General features: G+C 45.1%; 2 protein-coding genes across 2 annotated transcripts; one reads left to right on the top strand and one right to left on the bottom strand.

The window, feature by feature from the left end:
* Positions 1 to 199: 199 nt before the first annotated feature.
* LOC143013791 (E3 ubiquitin-protein ligase TRIM21-like) lies at positions 200 to 3,024 on the bottom strand. The gene is made up of 2 exons (XM_076167468.1): positions 2,824 to 3,024; positions 200 to 2,206 (listed from the first exon to the last, which is right to left on the bottom strand). The coding sequence occupies exon 2, from the start codon at positions 1,593 to 1,595 to the stop codon at positions 555 to 557; it is 1,041 nt and encodes a 346-aa protein (XP_076023583.1). The 5' UTR covers positions 1,596 to 2,206; positions 2,824 to 3,024; the 3' UTR covers positions 200 to 554.
* Positions 3,025 to 6,377: 3,353 nt separating this feature from the next.
* Positions 6,378 to 13,400, top strand: LOC143013786 (mitochondrial 10-formyltetrahydrofolate dehydrogenase-like). Its single transcript, XM_076167463.1, has 16 exons — positions 6,378 to 6,498; positions 6,596 to 6,687; positions 7,198 to 7,345; positions 7,461 to 7,580; positions 7,701 to 7,828; positions 8,221 to 8,371; positions 8,475 to 8,545; positions 8,660 to 8,765; positions 9,007 to 9,094; positions 9,242 to 9,335; positions 9,453 to 9,552; positions 9,691 to 9,789; positions 10,488 to 10,653; positions 11,140 to 11,245; positions 11,358 to 11,557; positions 11,987 to 13,400. Exons 1-16 carry the CDS (start codon positions 6,409 to 6,411, stop codon positions 12,040 to 12,042), a joined length of 1,815 nt encoding a protein of 604 aa, XP_076023578.1. The 5' UTR covers positions 6,378 to 6,408; the 3' UTR covers positions 12,043 to 13,400.
* Positions 13,401 to 13,512: the final 112 nt, after the last annotated feature.

The following is a 13,512-nucleotide window of genomic DNA, read 5'->3' as shown; positions in this document are numbered from 1 at the left end:
CACAGGCGACCCCCTGGCATTTCACCGCGCCCCCCTATTTGAGAAGCACTGGATTAAAGGGTTAAACATGATTGGAAAGCTCTGGTTTTGTTTATTAGATTACAGATACAGTCTTACATGAACAGAGCTCTGCACTCAAACCTGAAAGTCTAACATGTTTTCAGATTTGATACCAAACATGAAAACAGCTGACATGACCTCATCCCAACTTTATTATTGTTTTTGTTCCAAAGATCAAAGACAGAATTCAGACCATTCATAAACCACAACCCAACATTTGTGATATTTACAGAGATCAATCAAACCTTTTGATTGATCACACTTACATGCAAAGACTTTACTAAAAGCTTCTGATTGATTTATTGATGAACAGTAATCACAGTTCTTAGATCAGTGTGAGTAAATTGTTGTGTTACAGCAGTAAGAAGCAACCAGAAACAAATATGATGTCATCAGAATGTGAAGAAAAGACAAAGTAAAGAGGGAAGATCAGCTGATCCTTTGTACTTTAGTTCCCTTAAACCACAGAAACGTTTCATGTAAACTCCTGCAGGTTAGGCAGAGTGACTGACAGCTGAGATGATCAGAGGGGCGGAGTTTCTACCATCATGATTACGCCCAGGATTGAAGAATAGGAGGAGCTTATGAGTGAAGGAGCAGCCAGTGAAGGAGAATATCAGAGCTGCAGCATCCACATCATAGAAGGAGACCAGACCCTCCTCATAGTCCACAAACACGCCCACCTTCTCTGGCTTTGAATTTAGACTCAGAGGGACAGGAGAGGAATCATAGGCATTGTACTCATCTACATTCCACAACCCTACAGTCCAGTAACCTTCCTGAGGGCTCAGTGTGATGGTTCCCTTCCTCTTGCTCGTCTCTCTGGTCACTCCTAAAGTCCACGCTGTCTTTCCTTTGACCTGAACCTCAAAGTAAAATCTTCCAGAGGAGAAACTCTGCTTTGCTAAAACAGTCCACCATCTTTCAAATCTCCTTGGGTTGTCTAGGAGATTCTTCCTCACATCACCACAGTAAACTTGTTTCTCATCATCAGACAGGATGAGCTTAGGATGAGCTGTATCAGGATCCAGAGTCACGTCCACTGCAAACTGCTGGATCCTCCACAGCTCCACCTTCTCCTGCAGCTTCTTCACCTCCTTACTGATGGTCTCCTCCAGCTGAGCCACAGCTTTCACCACACTCCCCTCATCTGGCCTTTGATGGACTCTGACCTGTGTCCAGTCCTTGGTGGGAGGAGTAGAGCTGATGGATGAGAAGCTCTGGAGGAGGTGTAGGTGATCTTCAGAGAGTAGGAGCTTTTTCACCTCAGCAGTTCTCTCTCTCTGCCCAGAGACTTCCTGCTGCAGCTCCTTGATGAGGACTTCAGTCTGTTTCTCTGTGCTCCTCTGCTTCTCCTCCATGGTCTTCTTGAAGTCGGCCTGGATTTTCTCCACAAGCTGCTTCAGAGCAATGAAGACCTGATCTCCATCTGCTCTCTCTCTGTCTGCAGCTTCCCTGCTGAGCTTTGCTGACTGTTTCATCTCCTGGATCTTCAGTAGTGTCAGCTGGGTCTTCTGCTGAAGTTCAGCCACCATCTTCTCCAGCTCAGACTTCTTTCCTTCATATTCTTCTTCCAGAGGAACAAACTCATGGTTCTTGTGGTCTAAAACAGGACAGAGTGAGCACACACAGGACGGTCGGTCATGCAGAAGAGCTCCAGAGGTTTCTTGTGCTTCTTACACATCCTGTCCTCCAGGTTGTCCACAGGATGGATGAGCTGGTGTGATCTCAGGCGTGCTACTGTCAGATGAGGCTCCAGATGAGTCTCACAGTAGGAGGCCTCACACTTCAGGCAGGACTTGATGGCCTTTAGTTTGGTTCCAGTGCAGAAGTCACACTGAACTTCTCCTGGTTTGGCAGCTGGTTCCTCTGATCTTCTGCGGGCTTCCTTTTGAGTTGACTGTCTGAACTCAGCAGCCATCTGAGATATGAACGTGTTGACCTTCAGCTCAGGTCTTGTGCAGAACATCTCTTTACACAGAGGACATACACACTGGACGTTACTGTCCCAGTGTTGAGTGATGCAGCTTTTGCAGAAGTTGTGTCCACATGGTGTGGAGCCTGGATCAGTGAAGACCTCCAGACAGATGGAGCACAGGAACTGATCTTCAGACAGCAGACAGCTGGCAGCAGACATGTCTACAAACTGAGAACAGACGAGAACATGAGTGAAAACATCTCTGGAGACACAAACACTGATTGTTGAGCAGGATGAAGAGTCTGGAAGTCTTAAAGCTCCTGAAGTTCATGTCAGAGTGAAACAGGAGAGACGACTTTGTTCTTGATGGATATTATGAGCAGACTGGGGTTTGTCCTGAGGGGCCGCTCAAGGAAACCTCATGAAAAGACTTCAGGCTCAGCTTCAGGCTCAGCTTCATGAGGATTGATTGTGTATTGATCAGGACATGAAGCTTTTTTCCCTTTAGTTCTATTCAGACTGTTGGACTTTAAAGTTTCCCTTTTCACTCTGAAGCTGAACTTTGCCCTTTTAATGAGGTCACCATGACTACAGGCTGCACTCACTTCACTTCCTGTTGCCGTCGGTGCGGCTCAGTGCTGAGACTCACTGACGCAGCTAAACACACACTTCCTGACGCTCTTTTCTTGCTCTTACGGTAAAAACTGCCGTGTGTTTACAAACACCAACGTGTGTGAACCAGAGCCAAGCCTTTAAGACTGAAGCAGTGAAGTGAGACGTGTGAGAGCAGCTCAGCCTGGACATCATGCTGCTGCTGAAACTGACAAGATTCTGTCTGCACTCACCAGAGTTTGGCTGAGACGCTGCCGAGACGCTGCAGAGACAAACTTGGACAAACTTCTGATCCTCTGGCTTCTCTTCTGCTTCAGTCGAGGCACTGCTGGACTCTGACTGACTGACTTTCGTTTCAGGAATATGACGTTGCAGCTTCTGCTTCCTCCTCTTTTGTTGCTCCTCCTCCTCCTCCTCCTGTAGCTGTTGTTGCTGCTTCTCTTCCTCCAGCATGTTTGGAGGAAGGTTCTTCCTTTTTACAGACTTACACACAATGCAAAGTTTCTGGATTGTTTGTCTGTGAAATGATCGTTCTCACTAGATTATCTACAGTTTGCCATAAATGATAAACTGAGACTTTACAGAGCAACCTGGGGGTTAAGAGAAGAGCAATATGGTGGAAACATAACACAACAGTCAGACATGAAGAACGCTCAGATCTCTAGGCTTGGTCTCAACTCCCCAGCTAGGTTTCTAGGCTGCTGCTTCTCACACCAGACTTCTTCTTCCTATCACACTTTGACCACAAAGCATCGGTACATGGAGAGAAGGAGAACATGAGTAAATCAGATATGTGACAAAGATGGAGATCAAAGCCACGTGCCATTTTCCTACAGAGCTTAATTGCATCTAAAGTCCAGATGGAGGACGACTCCACCACAGAGAACACAGAGAGAGAGAGAGAGAGAGAGAGAGAGAGAGAGAGACATCACTGGAGGTAATGAGAGAGGAACAGAGGATGTTTGATATTTACTGTAATATCCCAAGGTTTTGTCGTACTATGTAGGGGAGGCAGTAGCTCAGTGGGTAGAGCTTCTGCTTGGAAACCGGAGGTTGGCTGGTTCGAGTCCCTGCTGAGGTGCCCCTGAGCAAGGCACCAAATCCTCAATTGCTCCCCCCTCTCTAATGGTTGCTAATGTAATGTAAGTCGCTTTGGATAAAAGCATCTGCCAAAATGATGGTAATGTATTATCTCTCTCATTCTGATCATCATGAAACATATGTGTTATTAGGTACATATTCTATTGACATGTAGTTTGTTTGCAGAATCAGATTTCATTTTTTTTACAGTTTGCATTCCAAATACAATCAAATTATTTGTGTTGTATGATGGATTATGATGTGTTTGGTCTTTCTCCTCCTTATTCTTAAAGCTTTAACACAATCATGTTTAACATCGGGATAACTACAGTGGTCCCATCTCTCTGCAGGCTTCTTCATGGAGCCCACAGTGTTCACTGGTGTGGAGGACCAACACCTACAACAATACAGACCTGGCTTCACCTTTTGAGAGCTTTGAACAGTCGGGCTTCGGCAACGATCTCAGTGAGCAGTGGTGTGAAAATGGATGAATGATGGGGAAGAGGATGAAATAATGAATACGATGCTTCTTAGAAAAGCAAAAACGTAACTGAGCTAAAGGATGTTAGGAGCTTGAATCTTGTTTAAACTTAAAACCTCCTCATATTAATGAAAAGTCTGATTTTTGTGCCATCTTAGGCATTTTGAGGCACTTTCCAACCTTTTGTAGCCCATTTCTTTGGTTAGGGTTAAGTTGTGAACTCTCATTCTTACAACAGTTAGAGTTGTCTACATCTACATCATTTGAACATCATAATCAACATTACTGTATATCTATATGTATGTCCTAGTGAAAGTGAGCAGAGGAGCTACCTGCTTTAAGAATGACAGTTTCTCTAACCAAGCGTCTCTGTATGTGATTATGGAAGTTAATATTGCAGTGGGAGTGAATTAAACACTCACAATAAGGTTGACTGGGTCTCTAGCTGTCTTTGATTTGCCTCTCTGTCCTCTCTGTCTCTGTAACTTTGCTCAGGTTATATGAGTTGACTGATCTGTGTTGTTCTGTTCTGTTGTGGTCCACAGGAGAAGACGCTCTCATGGAATACCTCAAGACCAAAGCAGTGACTGTGGAGTACTGAGACACATGAGGTCCTCCCAACAAACTGACTGACTACAACTCAATGGGAAGAGACGTGTCTCCCTGCTTTGCTCACACATCCAACTCCAGCAATGCTTAGAGCCAATTTTCTGTGTGTTTGTGTCTCTGTATGTGTGTGTGTGTGTGTGTGGAGGTGAGAGGAAAGCTTTGGTGCTCTCCTTGACCACAGTCTGGACAACGTGCCTGCCGTCTCTCTGCGTTCTGTGTGGAAATGCATGATGGGATGTGTGCGTATCTTTCCGCCTCAGCAACAAACACACAACCCTGAGGTGAACGCTGCTTCTTCCTGCCTCGTTTGACACAACGCTTCCTTTCTACCATCTGATTCTGACCAGCATCTGAAACCTGCTCCTTTCTCATTCACTCTTAATGGTACCTTCATCAAATAAAACTCAGTGCCGCCTTTTTCACTTTGACACTCCCCTCTGTGCTTATATGTGTGATTGAAACAGCATGGATTAAAGCAGTGCTTCTCAATTGTTTTCTGTCGAGCCCCCCTAGGAAGAAGAAAACATTTTGCACCCCCCACCCTCCGTCACGACGATAAATAGTATAATTTGTCTATAAAATTGTTACAAGTACACCTCTGCATAACATTGTATCCTTATAACATTAAGGAAAACTAAAAAAAGAAATAGATAGATCCGCTTACAACAAAGAATAACTTTACTAAACTCGTTTTTTTAGTTTGAACCAGAAAAGATTTAACGTGCATCAATTTGCCTTAATTTCAACAAAATCAAATCCTTGTGTAAAGTATTTTACTAAACTATACCAAACATCTTTCAACCAACTAATTGAGCCATTTGATAGTGAAAAATAAACTTAAATAAAATAAATAAATAATAATAAATGAAATTGATCAGCACCATGACCTCAGGAGCTCAACATATTAAACACTCTAACTTACAAAACAAAAATGAATCAAACAAATTGTGCTGATTTTTGTAAAAACAAAATGATCAAGTCAGGATTAATGGCTATGAGCCAGACATGTTTTGCACTGCACAACTTTTCGAAGCGGGGTTTGAAGCATGAGACTGCAACTCTCAGCTCCTGATCAATGTTTAGCTGGGATCTGTACTTTGAAGAACGCCCACAGCCCTCTGCCCTAAGAGTGGATACTGCTTTAGAGTGAAAGAGCTGATCCTGTCTGTGACTTGAGGGAGGGGTTTATCTTTCACCGGCACATTTCACTGAAAAAACTCGGCTCGGCTTCTCAGCGTGGTTGGGCTGTGATGTGTTTAAGTGACGCCTTCATTTATTTGGCTTCATGCTGTCCACTGCCAATATTTTCAGACACAGTAAACACACCGGTCTTTCCTCGTCTCCCACCGTAGTCACAGTGAAGCCAGGCGCTACATATGCTTTGATATATTTCCTCGTCTTACCTTTCGGGAGACTTTTGTCCGTCTCATTATCTCCGTCTCTCTCTGCCTTTCTTCGATTGCAAAGCTGTGAGTCTTCCTGTTATGTGTTGCACTACATCAAATACAAGTAGAGGTGAAGCAGTGCTCACACATCTGCTGGCTCTAATGACTGCAGGTTCATGTTATTGCTCTTTAACCTAAGAGTCTTTCCTCCTATGTTTGTTCTTTAGCTCCAAGTGAAGAACCTGCAGTTTGAAGATGGGAAGATGATCGCTGCATCCAAGTTAATCTCCTCTGGGGAAAGCTCCAGTGTGGAGCTAACTGATGAGGAGAAGAAGGTGGCCGAGGAGATCAGGGTAAGTAATTGGCATCGGTAGTGAAGAAGCCAGTTGATCAGAAGACCACAGGGCTCTTACATAGCTTTGCTGATTGTACCTTACTTTCTTCTTACAGATCATCTGGAAAGGAATCCTCAGCAATGTCGCTGCAATTGAAGACACCACCGACTTCTTCAAGTCCGGAGCTGCCTCCATGGATGTGGTCAGGTGAGGGAGCCAACATGAAGCCTTTAGAGGGGCTTTACAGAGTAGTGTGTGTGTGTGTGTGTGTGTGTGTGTGTGTGTGTGTGTGTGTGTGTGTGTGTGTGTATGTGTTTGTGGGGTGTGTGTTAAGAGGGCAGGGTGTCGTGAGCCGTCCAGGACAGGGGCCAGCTCTGACAGTTGATCCCCATGTGCTACTACAGTGACCTGTAATGTCCCAGTAGTAGCACATGACCCCGCCCCAGTCATCTGAGTGGTGACGTGGGTGGCATGACCATGGGCAACCAGAGCAAACATTCCAACCTGGGGAACAAGATCACACAATTATAAGTCATTAAGTTTAGGTCCACTGAACCAAGACCTGATCTGAGACCTGAGTAGGGTCTGGATCATGACTACATATCTCTGGATCCCATTCATGTTGGCTCCAAAGCTCTTCACCCCGTGTCCAGAGATCAGAGAAGAGGAGCTTGTGAATGGAGGGATACCAAAGCATCTGTGTCCGTCTCTGTGCAGGCTGGTGGAGGAGCTGAAGCTGAAGTGTTCTGAGGTCCAGCTGCAGAATGAGGATGTCTACATGGCCACCACCTTCCAAGATTTCGTCCAGATGTTTGTGCGCAAGCTGAGAGGAGAAGACCAGGAGAAGGAGATGGTTATAGACTATGTGAGTCCAAACAAAGAACCTTTAACATCTCCATACTACAATATTTCTGTTGTATTTGTTTCTTCACTTCACATAAATCCCTTAATCTTGGAATGGTATGATGTTTTCCCCTCAGGCAACTATAGAAGTGAACAACATGACCCTGAGAATGCCACACCAGTGTTTCCTCAACGGCAGGTTTGAAGATGCAGAAAACGGCAAAACCTACAACACCATCAATCCTACTGATGGATCGGTGAGTGCCAAGAGCTCACACACATCTGGATACACGATGGCACAAGGCATCGCTTGTGTCCCATGATGATCTTCCCTCCTCATGTCTCCTCTTGTCTCCTCTTGTCTCTCCTTCACTCAGGTGATCTGTAACGTGTCGTACGCCTCTGTGGGCGATGTGGACCGGGCAGTAGCGGCAGCCAAAGAAGCTTTTGATAACGGTCCCTGGGGCAGGATGAACCCCAGAGACAGAGGAAGTCTGCTATACAAGTGAGTAGCACCCCCTAGTGGTCTACAGTGGAGTTACGTTACACAATCATGGTGCAACTTCTTCCTTCAGTCTTTTAAATGTACTTTGTATTTTTTTTTCTTTTGTTATACATTACATGCTTTGGAGACAAAAAAAGCGGTTTTATTAAGATTAATACTTATCTTTGAGCAGTATTTCTTATCCACAACTGTCCAATTCATGAACATAGTCCCTGATGATGAAGATGCAATGATTATTATGTCATTGCCTTCAAATTCTATTGATTCATTTTTTGTTTCATCATTACTGAGTTCTGTCTGTCTGTCTGTCTGTCTGTCTGTCTGTCTGTCTGTCTGTCTGTCTGTCTGTCTGTCTGTCTGTCTGTGTTTCTCTCTGTCCTCCTTCCTTCCAGGCTTGCAGACCTGATGGAGGAACACCAGGAGGAGTTGGCCACCATTGAATCCATCGACTCTGGAGCCGTGTACACGTTGGCCCTGAAGACCCACGTAGGCATGTCCATCCAGACGTTCCGCTACTTTGCTGGCTGGTGCGACAAAATCCAGGTCGGTGAACATACGACAAGTCTCACATGCGGCTCATACACACACACAGCTACACATGCCTCTTAAGCATAGATTATAACACACAGCCCGTTGTTTCCTGCAGGGTAAGACGATACCCATCAACCAGGCCCGGCCCAACCGCAATCTGACCTTCACTAAGAAAGAACCTCTGGGGTAAAAGCTCTGAGTTTACTAAATGACTTCCACATTAAGCTCCAGTATGAACACTTAACATACAGTACACACATCTATTACATTAAACTTTAATAATGTGTTTGTCTGTGTCAGTGTGTGTGCCATAGTTATCCCATGGAACTATCCCCTCATGATGCTGGCATGGAAAAGTGCTGCCTGCCTCGCTGCTGGAAACACACTGGTTCTTAAACCTGCACAGGTGAGACACACACACACACACACACACACACACACACACACACACACACACACACACACACACACACACACACACACACACACACACACACACACACACACACACACACACACTTCGTCTTTTTTAATACTGATTGGACACAATATGGATGTGGGCCAAGAACATGTGAACACTGATGTAAAACTCTTTCAGCTCTTCTAATGTTGATGATGAGTACTGAGTGTGTTTTCTATGTGAACAGGTCACTCCACTGACGGCACTGAAGTTTGCTGAGCTTTCTGTGAAAGCTGGCATTCCGAAAGGAGTCGTCAACATTCTGCCAGGCTCAGGTAAAGATGTTGGATCCTTGGTTCCTTCTTAACTGCTTACATTGATTGAAAACATGTTCAGGTCAGGGAAAGACAGAAAGAAACGGTACAAAGGGGAATGTGACAGATGTAAAACCAGCTGTTTCTGTATGGCTTCCTCTCCTCTAGGTGGCATGGTGGGCCAGCGTTTGTCAGACCACCCAGACGTCCGCAAGCTGGGCTTCACCGGCTCCACACCCATCGGCAAACAGATCATGAAGAGGTAAGGGAGGCACGGCTCTGGAGGTTCAGGGGGATCAGAAGGTTCCTGGATCCAACCTGGAGGAACAGATGTTGTCACCACATCTTCACACTGTGTTCCTCTGATTTCTGGTTGCAGCTGTGCGCTTAGTAACCTGAAGAAGGTTTCTCTGGAGCTGGGAGGAAAGTCGCCCCTCATCATCTTCAGTGACTGTGACATGGACAAGGCTGTACGCATGGTAAGAGAGAAAGAAGCATGGAGTTCATATTTGATTCTGGCAGGGAACATAAACGATGATTAGGTTGCCAGGTTACGTGCCCATCATAAGCTATGATCCTTGATCTGATGATGTGTTTGTGTCTGTGGTGCCGCTCAGGGCATGAGCTCCGTCTACTTCAACAAAGGAGAGAACTGCATCGCTGCAGGTCGGCTGTTTGTGGAGGAGTCCATTCATGATGAGTACATCACCAGAGTGGTGAGTGAGCTGCAACGCCTGCACAACCACCATGTTCCCCTCCATGGGACAGCAAATAGAGGGGAGAAATGAGACAGAGAGGGCAAGACATACTGACTGGGACCTGTGGAAGGTGATACACACCTGGACACCATGTATAAGGAGAAACAGGCTGTGTGATCGCTCAGTTCATTCAGACAACAGGGAGACAAACAAGGCGACAGCAGAAAGCCTCATGTAGACGTGACACAGTAGTGCGGTCGCAGAGTTTAAGATGACATCGGTGTCTCGCAGGTGCAGTTTTTACAGGATGACATCATCACAGGCTGTGGTGGGAGAAACAAAGCAAAAGGAAAAGGGGGGGGGGGAAGACACGGGGAGGGAGAAAGGAGGGAAACAAACATCTGAAGACCTGACACACCCCCCAGCCCAGCAGTCACACACCCCCGCATTCACACACCCCCATCCTGGCCCCGCCTGTGATTCAGACGCTATTTGTTGTTTAAGTTTCCAGTCATTAGTGTGGCATAGCCTGTAGATCTGGGAAGTAGGAAAGAAATGTCTGCCACCTGTGATGGAGCTCATCAGTGTGTCCCCTCATGAGAGTCTGATCCTCTCTCTCAGCTGCTTTCTGCTTTTGGCAAGAGACACAAAAGGCCTGATTGAGGATTATAGCTTAACACTGATTTGATGCTCCGTCTTCATTTACCCTCTGCTAGGTGGAGGAGATTAAGAAGATGAAGATCGGTGATCCTCTGGATCGCTCCACAGACCACGGGCCACAGAACCACAAAGCCCACCTGGATAAACTGCTGGAGTACTGCGACATCGGACTGAAGGAAGGAGCCACGCTGGTGTATGGAGGGAAGCAGGTGGATAGGCCAGGTACAGAACATGGAGACGGACAGATACAGCTTCAGGAAACACTCTGGGCCGTTGTCTTCCTCTGCATTTTTATTTTATATTGTTGATGTAATTGAAAGAGAAGTTTTAATTGCTACAGTTTTGTCTAGAGGTTCCAGGGTTTTTATAGTTATTGAAATCCTGAAGGTTGAAAATGAAAGCATGAGGCCTGGAAATGTTTGGAAAAGTAAATACTAGAACAATTTGGGGATTTCAATTTTTTTTTTTTTTTTAATGAGGATGGACAAGAAGTGACAGATCAATTTAGATTGACCTAGAGATGCTTTGGTATAAGTTTAGTTATCCATCTAAATGCAGCATTCCATATATCATATTATTTATTTGTGTCAGTTGGTCCATTATATTCCATGTATGTGGATTAATAATGTGTTTGGTCTCTAATTCTTCAAGCTTTAACACAATCATTATCAATATCAGCATAACCGCAGTGGTCCCTTCTCTCTGCAGGCTTCTTCATGGAGCCCACAGTGTTCACTGGTGTGGAGGACCACATGTTCCTAGCCAAAGAGGAGTCCTTCGGCCCCATCATGGTGGTGTCCAAATTCAAAGAAGGGTGAGTCCACATGGGGCGTCTGCCTGCCTGTCTGTCTGTCTGTCTGTCTGTCTGTCTGTCTGTCTGTCTGTCATTGCTGCGATCAGATACCTAACCACACTCCCCCCTGCAGCGATGTGGACGGCGTGCTGCAGAGAGCCAACGACACGGAGTACGGCCTGGCCTCAGGCGTCTTCACCCGCGACATCAACAAGGCCATGTACGTGAGCGAGCAGCTGCAGGCTGGAACGGTGTTCGTCAACACCTACAACAAGACAGACGTGGCTTCACCTTTTGGAGGCTTTAAGCAGTCGGGCTTCGGCAAAGATCTCGGTGAGCAGTGGTGTGAGAATGGATGAATGTTTGGAGATGAGGAAAGGAATACGATGCGTCTTAGAAGAGCAAATGACTTCACTGATCTAAAGGGTGTTAGGAGCTTGAACTTTGTTTAAACCTAAAACCTCATGAAATATTCATGAAAAGTCAGGTTTTTGTGTGATCTTTGGCACTTTGAGGCACTTTCCAACCTTTTGTAGGTCATTTCTTTGGTAAGGGTTAAGTTGTAACATTAGTTGGAGTTGGCTTCTTCTCATTTAAACATCATTACTGTATATCTATATGTACAGTCTGTCTGAGTAAAAGTGAGCAGAGGAGCTCCCAGCTTTAAGAATCAGTTTCTCTAATGCCTCTCTGTCTCTGTAACTTTGCTCAGGTTATATGAGTTGACTGATCTGTGTTGTTCTGTTCTGTTGTGGTCCACAGGAGAAGACGCTCTCATGGAATACCTCAAGACCAAAGCAGTGACTGTGGAGTACTGAGACACATGAGGTCCTCCCAACAAACTGACTGACTACAACTCAGTGGGAAGAGACATGTCTCCCTGCTTTGCTCACACATCCAACTCCAGCAATGCTTAGAGCCAATTTTCTGTGTGTTTGTGTCTCTGTATGTGTGTGTGTGTGTGGAGGTGAGAGGAAAGCTTTGGTGCTCTCCTTGACCACAGTCTGGACAACGTGCCTGCCGTCTCTCTGCGTTCTGTGTGGAAATGCATGATGGGATGTGTGCGTATCTTTCCGCCTCAGCTACAAACACACAACCCTGAGGTGAACGCTGCTTCTTCCTGCCTCGTTTGACACAACGCTTCCTTTCTACCATCTGATTCTGACCAGCATCTGAAACCTGCTCCTTTCTCATTCACTCTTAATGGTACCTTCATCAGAAACTAGAGAAAGCTGCAGCTTCATGGACAGAAAATGAAATGTAAACACGAGTATGGTATTGTTATAAAGACATCTGGCTTTTTGATGATAGTTTATAGAGACATGAGGCCGTTTAAGAGCAACTGGTCATCATGATGGGGAGACGGGGTTCAGGAAAAAGAAACAAACAAAAACAAATCCCCATTCCTGCTCTTACAAGTGTGATGTGCGTACTTTCCTCTGGTGTCTGAGCTTCCTTGAATGCACCATCAAGGAGTTCTCTCTGCTCTATTCTCTTTTAAAGAAACGATGAACCCACCAAACTCTGTAGACTCTTAGAACGGGGATCTGAAACTGGAGACGTCTAAACTGGCAGTGAGAGACACACACACACACACACACACACACACACACACACACACACACACACACACACACACACACACACGTCTTAATGCGTTCAGATGTGTGTTCTCTTCTTGTATCTCCCTCAGATGCACGCTGATTGTTTACCTTCTGTCTCTGTCCGTCTTACATTGCATCTTTATAAACCGACTCATCCCTTTTGTGCAATTTAACTTGATTTGTAAATATTTTTAAATGAAAGAGGAAGATATTATTTGATATATTCTTGTCCTTGTCAGCCAGAGGAACACTAAGTTATAACACTATAATATATGTGTGTGTGTTGAAGACGCAGCAGCTTGACTGTAGCTGTTTTTACATTCAATCTACTAAATTGTTTAAAAAGGTTTTGTAAAATTGCAGAGGGACAAACAGGAAATGAGTTTTCTATTTGACCACAGTAAGGGCTTACACATACACACACACACACACACTGCTCATTGTGCCATGGTGAAAGGTATCATCACAAAGTGTTTTTTGTCTCATGCACAAAGTGTGAACGGCCCCTTCAATGATCAACCAGTCAGCCATAAATGTCTTTAAATGCTGAATAAACTTTGATTTCACTTTCACTGTATGATGCTGCTGTTTAATCACACAACATGATCCTTCTCACTAGATTATCTACAGTTTGCCATAAATGATAAACTGAGACTTTACAGAGCAACCTGGGGGTTAAGAGAA

This window comes from Genypterus blacodes, unplaced genomic scaffold, assembly GCF_046128005.1.
Source record: "Genypterus blacodes isolate CSIRO-AG114 ecotype Tasmania unplaced genomic scaffold, CSIRO-AGI_Gbla_v1 ptg000158l_1, whole genome shotgun sequence".
Taxonomy (NCBI): Eukaryota; Metazoa; Chordata; class Actinopteri; order Ophidiiformes; family Ophidiidae; genus Genypterus; species Genypterus blacodes.
This window is presented reverse-complemented; position numbering and strand designations above follow the sequence as displayed.